The sequence below is a fragment of the Sprattus sprattus genome (assembly GCF_963457725.1).
Source record: "Sprattus sprattus genome assembly, chromosome: 5".
NCBI lineage: Eukaryota > Metazoa > Chordata > Actinopteri > Clupeiformes > Clupeidae > Sprattus > Sprattus sprattus.
Window position 1 is genome coordinate 31,704,049 of NC_137924.1, and position 8,485 is coordinate 31,712,533.

The window sequence follows — 8,485 nt, forward strand, 5'->3', positions numbered from 1 at the left end:
CTGTTTACATGTTTCTTTCTTGCTTGCCACTGTCACAGAGAGTTTGTGCATTGAGGATGCGCTCTGTTTGTGCATTGATAATATGCTGATTAGATTAAATAGGGGCGTTTTGAGGGCGGAGATTCAGTTGCGCACAATTTCACGACCATTTGTGATTTATAACCGAAGGATTGGCGTACACGTGTTTTTTGTGTGTACGTCTGTTTACTGTGGATCTCACTTACGCTCATTTCAGGAAATGTCTTAGACAAAATGTAGGATGGTTTCTACGCAACGTTTTATAAATGAGGCCCCATATCTTACAATTTCAACCCCACTGATAGGCCTATAACAGGCGTGGAGAAACTGAAAGCGAAATGTCCGGTGGAGGGATGATGGCCCTCCTGGTTAATGTGGTCTTTCTGAAGTGCGTCTGTGTCACGGGTAAGTACAGAAGGCCAACGTCAGTATGTGCGCTGTCTTAATTTGAGTGGACCTATTGTGTGTCTAGTGTATTGCTTTTTATTAACTCTCCATTATTTATTTACATTAAGGCCACATTACTTGCATTTAAGTTAATTGGCCTAAGCAATTACTACTAGACTCGTTATAATAGTGCTTTAAGCTTTTACAAATCCTAAAGAGCTATTTATTTTCTTAAAAGTCGGAAATATAACACATGCGTTGTGTTTTTTTAATCATCGCGGTGTGTTTTGCTTGCAGCGTTTCCGTTGTTCAGGTACAGTTTTCGCCCAGCGGCGGATTTGGCGGAGAGATTGTCACTTACAGAGCTGAACAAACGCGCGGGCTCTCCTTATCTCTTCCGAATGAACAGGCGAATCGTGCAACAGGTGAATCGTGCAATCCAGTTCATTTGGGCGGAGGGAGGGAGGTAGTTTGGGGGATTCACAGAGCAGGGCTATGCAGTCACATCATTGAGTGAATCGTTATGCATTGTCCCTGTGTTAACACGGTTTTGGCCTACATACCGACCTTGTTCCTAACTAACAGTATCTAAAAGCTTTTTGATAATATATTTAATGCTTTTGTAATCCTCGCATTTAATGCTTTTGTAATCCATTTTGTCTCATAATCCCCACCCTCGCGTGTCCTCTGCAAAACGAATGAATATAAATCACATTGTTTCCTACAGCTGTTATCCATGAAGTAAACTGGCGCCATCTTGTGGCCATCTCCACCAACTACTACTTGAATTGCCCTGAACTCGCTTCCTTTCCTTTAAAATGTTGGATTCGCTGATTTAAGACGTTCTAGTAAGTGTTCAGGATCTGGCTCCTGTGATATATTTTCTTTCCTCTTCTCTCTCTGCAGATATCAGAGGTGGGATTCAACACCTTTGATATGGATCTCCATTTTGGGGCAAAACAGACCGTCTGCCCCATTGGAAGCGAGCGGTACCTAGAAAGATGCCCCTACATTTGGAGTCATTCAGCGGTCAGACACTAAATTAACACTAAATTGATTATTGCCATGAGACTTGACACATACTTGTTTAACCTCTGTTCAATGTTTAGGCTACTGCTGAAATCTTTGTCAATTTAATTGCCTTTCATAACACGACTATACAAGCGAAGCCTTTGGGTTAGGACAAGCACAAACATGTCAAGTTAAATCAGATGAATTCTGTTGTTGAAATGCTTTTTAAATAGGTAAGCAATCGTTTCACAATCTAGCAAGTGCATGCTGAAGTTCCATTGAACTTTATGACAGCCATCTATTTGCCGTTCCAACCTGTGTGTACGCCACTCCCTCATATTCTCACCACACTCCCCCATCTTCCTGCAGAAGGAACACCCTAAACACCCTTTGAGGCATCTATACACGCCTTTGTTTTTTAGGTTTTTTTAGGGGGGGGTTACTTGCTAGAACATGTTCTCATTGGAACTCTCTGTCCCTTTTGGAACTCTGTCCCCTGATGTAACAATTCTCTTAGATTAGGTTTCATGAATGATTTGGTATGAATTTCCCCCCAGCAGCTAAGCATACCTAAGTCCTCCTGCACCCCTTACAGTGGGGAAAATAAGTATTTGAACCCCTGCTGATTTCGCAAGTTTGCCCACTTGCAAAGAAATGTGTGATCTATAATTGTAATGGTAGGTCTATTTTAACAGTGAGAGACAGAATATCAACAAAAACATCCAAAAAACTGCATTTTATAACAGTTATGAATTGATTTGCATTTGTTGAGGCAAATCAATGCAAATCGATTAGCAGTCATGACCTGTTATGAGTTATATGTGTCCCCTGAGTGAGTTGTGTGTCCCCTGAGTGAGTTATATGTGTCCCCTGAGTGAGTTATATGTGTCTCCTGAGTGAGTTAAGTGTGTCCTATGAGTTATATGTGTCCCCTGAGTGAGCTATGTGTGTCTCCTGAGTTATATGTGTCCCCTGAGTGAGTTATGAGTGTCCCCTGAGTGAGCTATGAGTTATATGTGTCCCCTGAGTGAGTTATGAGTTATGTGTGTCCCGAGTTATATGTGTCCCCTGAGTGAGTTATGTGTCTCCTGACTGAGTTATGTGTGTCCCCTGAGTGAGTTAAATGTGTCTCCTGAGTGAGTCCCCTGAGTGAGTTTGTGTATCCCCTGAATGAGTTTCATGTGTCCCCTGAGTTATGTCAGCAAGTCCCCCTCCCCCGTGACAGTCTCCTCCGATGTCTCTTCTCTCCCACAGGTTGAGGGGACGTGCTCCAGCAGAGTTCGCGTCTCTGGAGGCTACGCCCTGCTCCTGTCTCTCCACTGCCTGATTGACAGCTCCAGCAGCGAATCCAGCAGCAGCGAGGAGGAGCTGCTCAGGGTGAGGGCACCAAACTCTGCAAACGTCTGGAGCAATGTGCTGTGCAAGGGAACGGCCAGGTGCACTAGACTACTGTGGTAGTCACCTCACTCTCAACACACACACTTCTGTCTCAAGCATTGCGTTGTGCAAGGGAAGGGCCAGCTGTGCTAGACTGCTGTGCTAGTCACCTCACTCTCAAGTATATAAACAAATAAACATGTATCTCTTAAGACTAAACAAGGCAATACTTAATGGCACTTAGTTTGTCTTGCACACTACTGTACCTGTAATGTGAGGTTTGCTGTGTGTGACAGCACTTAATGACTCTAGGTATGCATAACCCTTACTCTTAACCTAAAGTTTCCTCTATACTTTACATATAGTATTGTATCTCAGTATATTACACTCTACCTGTGAGGAAATGCACAATAATTTAATTGTATAAAATGCATATGTAACATTAAGTGTATCTAACAAGTGAAAGGTTACAAACCTTTGAGTAAATGTCCAAACATGTATTATGACACTTATTAATTAGTAGTAAGCAGTTAAAAATTTAAGATGATTTTACAAATAAACATTTCTCCGTGTAGGTTGAATTAGTCAAACTGTGGAACTGCTTCAAGAGAGTAAGGTGTCATGTGCAAATAATAATGTTATGAAAAACACACACACAGACAGAGAGAGTGACGCATGATTTTAACGTTTATATTGTTCTATTTAAATGCAACAGACATTTAGTTCCTGGTGGATTGGAGTTGTAAACCATTCCTGGCTTTCTATGGCCCTGTTGGCTTCCTAGATGGGACGTCTTAGAAACCCTCAAAATCGTTTAGGGAAAACAAGGCTTTGATGCAAGACACTGCATGTCTTTGTCCTTGTCCTTGAAACTTAAACATCTAAAAGTTCTTGTCTGGCTCTAGTTGTGGTTAAACTGAAGAGACTGATGTAGAAAGACAGTGATCGCTATACACGAGGCACGTGGTGGATCGATACAAGGCCAGACCATGTCTAGAAATGTGTGCATTTTTATTTTTTTTTCTCTTACGTGCAAATCACGTTCCTGTTCAGACAGTTACAAAAAAAATGTCACACAGGAAATGGACAACAACACACAGACATGTCACTAGAGGCGACCTGTTTGCCGGAGATAGCAGTTGTTGTTTTAATTTTAATTTTATTTTTTGTTTTTGTTTGGCATAACCAGCCTTGAGGGAAGTGCGCTACCATGGAGTAAGTTACCATGGAGTACCTCAGGACCTTCTAACTAAGAGCTGCCGGGAAAAAACCATTGAAGCCAGGAACAGTAGCTGTATGTACAGATAAGTAGGGATGTAGCACACATAAGGAGAGACTGAGGCAATCCCTGTGGAGACGCCAAGGAGCATTTCCATGACGACAACTTTGCCCAGTGCCACGGGAGGTTCAGGCCTGGTGGTTCCAGGTGGAACACCACCGGTTCCCCTTTTCAGTCCTTCATGAGTTGTCCTTGTCTTTTCTTTTCTTTTCTTTTCATCTTTAATTTAAATAACCAAATAAAAAACGAACAATGTAATGTAACAAATGTTACAGAAGAGTTGGAACTCCGTCACATCATCAACATCTCTCGCTTGGTTCCAGTTGAGCAGTAAAAACCTCTGAAATGTTTGGAGAGTTAGTTCTTCCTCGGGTGCAATACACAAACATAGCAGAACACTTTGTTGAGAGACAGCGATGGAATTGTTCGTGAAATGAAAGGACTTTGACAGGCGGTGAGACAGCGAGCACGGGCGATGATCGCGAACTCTACACCACACACACTCACACACACGCACGCACACTTCTTCATCAACCCTGACCTCTTTTTAACGCTTACCATCGAGGGTTTTGAAAACTAAATCTTAAAATAAGAATATATTTCAGGTATTAAATAATTTCATATAAAAAAGTCAAAGTCAGTACACGTTTGCCCTTCCCCCCCACAAGTTCAAATGACATCTTTTTACACACACACACACATACACTCACACACACACACTCATCCCCCCCTTCCCTTCCCTTCCCTTACCAAAAGCAGAAGTCCATGCAGTACCATAATATTGCAGAGAGGGTTTTGACTTGTATAACTGCCTATCTTTGAATGCAAAGCAGCACTAACACTTGCGTAGAAGCTTATACAGTGGCTGAGTTTGGTTTGCCATGTTTTAGATTTTCTTTTTTTTCTCTTTTTTTTCTACCTTTCCGTTTTTTTTTCTTATGAACTGTAACATTGTTATAATCTGAGGATTATGTGAATTTTTTTTTTTTCGTGTTTTTTTTTTCATACATAGTCTTGTGTGGTACATCCACCATTAACAGAGACAAACAGTTGCACCGTGAAGTTGGAAGGGGGATTGGCAATTTAAGTCCAACGGGATTGTCCGACCCCCTTCAAACTAAGAGCACCAGTCCTACCACTCCCCTGTGAGTTTGGTGTTCTGGTCCCGTTTTGGGGGTGCAGGTTTAGGTCCTTTGCGTAACGTTGCATAGCCTGAGATGTTGGAGGACATGTAACCTCCACTCCCACCTCCGCCCCCCTTTCTGGGGTGCTCCAGCATGAGTTCCGGGGGCGGAGGTGGCAAGGCCATGTCGTCCATGGTGGTCATGGGGGCCATGGGGTCCAGCTTGGCGGAGATGCGGGAGGACGTGAGCGAGCCCTGCCGCGAGATGGACTTCCTCTTCAGGGTCCGGTTCAGGTCCTCCAGGAAGTTGGGCTGGAAGTTGACGAGTGGGGTTGATTTGGGCGAGGTGGGGGGGATGTGGGAGGAGTGCGGGGGGATGGCAACGGGGTTGGCAAAGGGCTGCAGGGGGATGGAGCAAGGGGGGGCGAAAGGCTGCAGGGGGATGGGGGCGAAGGGCTGCAGGGGCATCTGCTGGGGGGGCGGTGAGAGCACCAGTGGGTCCGGAGGGCCGCTGCTGCGCCGGTGCATTGTGGGAGGGGGGGCCTTCTTTAGGGAGCTGGATTTCCAGGAAGTGGTGTTGGCATTGCCCGTGCCGGGGTGGTGATGGGAGTGGGCGTGGTGTTGCTGGGGCTGGGGGTTCACCACTGCAACCTTCGGGGCTCCTGTGTGCATCTCCACAGGAAGAGGGGGGGGAGGGAGCAGCTCCGAATCTGGAGGAGGCGGCGGGAAGTAGTCGAACTCCGGAGGCGGTGACGGGAAGTCCGAACTGGACTGTCGGTACTGACCCGGACCTTGAACCGCCTTGCCCTGCAATGCCAGAGGCAGGTTGGCCAGGTTGATCTTGCCTGGTTTTGGGGTCGCACGGGGCTCTTTGGAAGGGGACCCCGAGGCAGAGGCTGGGGTGGAGATGGAGTTGGAGGCCGGGGCTGTGTTTGAGGAGGCCTGGCTGGGTTGAGCAAACATGCTGACCAGGTCCTCCACCTTCTTGGACTCCTGGTACTCCACGGAAGAGTTGGAGCGGATGCTGGAGTTGCGCTGGGGCGTCGGGGGCGGGCGCTTGCCCGTGGAGCCCGTGGAGGAGTTGGAGGAGGTCGAGGGAGACTTTTTGATGGGCGAGCCGCCCGACTTGCCTGAGGGGAGCTGAGGAGCAAAGGGTGTGGGGTCGAGTGGGGGTGGGGGCGGGAGGGGGAAGTCCAGGGTGCTCTCCGGGGGAGGTGGGGGGAACTCTGGGGACTGGGGCTGCGCTGGTTGTCCCGGCTGCCACCGCGGCTTGGCCTTGACCACGGGAGGGGAGAGGGGCCCAGACTGGCCTGGGGAAGTGGAACCAGGGAACTGGTTGACGATCTGCTTGACCAGTGACGAGCCAGGGGTTGGGGAGAGGGGGGCAGTGGAGAGAGGGGGCACCTTGGAGGCGAAACTGTGCTGTTTGGGGAGGGTTGGGGGCGGCTGGCTGGGGCTGTGGGCAGCGGAGAGGCTGTGCTGCTTCTTCATCTGGGCGGGAGTCGGGGAGACCGGGGATACCATCGACCCGGCCAGCTTCAGGGACGTCTGCGGGATGAAACAGCCCGAGAAGGTTTTGGGGGGGGCAAGAGGTGGGCCTGGTGGGGGGGACATGGGTGGTGGTGGAGGGGGTGGAGGAGAGTCCAGGTCGTCCACAGGGGTCTCGAAGTCATAGGACATGTTGGGGAACTTCTGAGCGAGGAACTGCTGCAGGCCGTTGGTGGTGAGCGCGGGGTACTTGGGCTGCTCTGGCGCGGGAGGGGGGAGCATGCCGTTAGCCTGCAGGTGCGACTGTACCGGAGGAGGGGGCAGAACCTGCTGGCAGTGCGGTGGAGGGGGCACAAACTCGGGCACCCCCGGACTGGGCGGCCCTAACCTCAGCACAGCCATGGCAGAGCCTGGAGTGGGCATAGGGGGCGGAGGGGGTGGCGGGGGAGGGGGCGGCTGCTGCTGCTGCTGCACCATGTTGGCGGCTATGTTGGTGGCCATGTGGGGCTTGATAGACTGTGGAGGGGGTGTGGGAGCCATCATGGACAGCTGGTGCGGTTGCATCATAGACAGCTGCTGCATCATGGGTATCTGCTGCTGCATCATGGGTATCTGCTGCTTGTACTGGCTGGCGGGCTGAGAGCTGGAGGTGTTCTGCAGGCGGGCGAGGGTGCTGTACTTGGTGAAGGTGGTGGGGGGGGAGTGGTACGACTGGTTAGCCATGGCTGGGGGGGGCGGCGGAGGTGGGGGAGGGGACGGGGGAGAGGGGGAGGACTGTGGGGACTCCACCGTAGCGCCCCCGCTGTAGCTGCTCCGCGTGTGAGAGTGGGGCAGGGTGTGGTGGGAGTGGGGCAGGGTGTGGTGGGAGTGGGGCAGAGTGTGGTGGGACAGGGAGGGCAGCTGGAGGGGGTATGAAGCTCGGGCTGGCTCCATCCTCACCTGCACAAACAAACAAAGAAACAAACAAACAGGAAGTGAGTTTTCATTTTTGAAATGTTTCCATCAGCCCCCATACAGTAGGCCATGTGGTGAGCAAAACAACAAACAAACAATACAAAAACAAACAAACAAACAAACAGGAGGTGAGTTTCTAATCGTTTTCCGTCCGCCTTAATGCAGAGGGCCATGTGAGTGCTATGAAGCTGAAGAACAAGAGGAGAACAGAAAAAGCAAAGACATGCATGACTGACATCCCACACTGGACACACAGCAGGTTAGTAAGCTCCTGAGCTCGGAGACCATCTCATGTCCATCTGGGTCTGACTGTACTCTCATTCACAGGCAACTGGAAACGAGCGAGGCAACAAGCAACGAGCAAAGATCCCCTTGCATGATCTGCAGCTAATCTAACAACTCTAATACCATGAGCCAGATCCTCAGCATAAACATGGGTGGGTCAGCGCAACGCTCCCACACGCGATATCGTTTTAGTTTGTGCGAGATGGACTCTTGCTAATTTCTCGTTTCTTTGCTTGTTGCTTTAATCGTTGCTTTACTCGTTGCTTTACTCGTTGCTTTGCTCGTTGCTTTACTCGTTGCTTTGCTCGTTGCTTTACTCGTTGCTTTGCTCGTTGCTTTGCTCGTTGCTTTGCTCGTTGCTTTACTCGTTGCTTTGCTCGTTGCTTTAATCGTTGCTTTGATCGTTGCTTTGATCGTTGCTTTGATCGTTGCTTTGATCGTTGCTTTGATCGTTGCTTTGATCGTTGCTTTGATCGTTGCTTTGATCGTTGCTTTGCTCGTTGCTTTGCTCGTTGCCTGTCAAATTATGGCCCAGGCTCTCAGCTGTCTTCATCAGCATCATC

The 8,485-nt window shown here is 49.0% G+C and overlaps 1 protein-coding gene across 1 annotated transcript in view; it reads right to left on the reverse strand.

Annotated features, from left to right (window-relative positions):
• Positions 1-3,469: 3,469 nt before the first annotated feature.
• raph1a (Ras association (RalGDS/AF-6) and pleckstrin homology domains 1a) overlaps positions 3,470-8,485 on the reverse strand; it is a 109,474-nt gene continuing 104,458 nt past the window's right edge. The window contains exon 17 of the mRNA XM_080838783.1: positions 3,470-7,622. Within this exon, the coding sequence (XP_080694909.1) occupies positions 5,205-7,622 (2,418 nt within the window). The 3' untranslated portion in view covers positions 3,470-5,204. The remainder of the gene's footprint in view (positions 7,623-8,485) is intronic.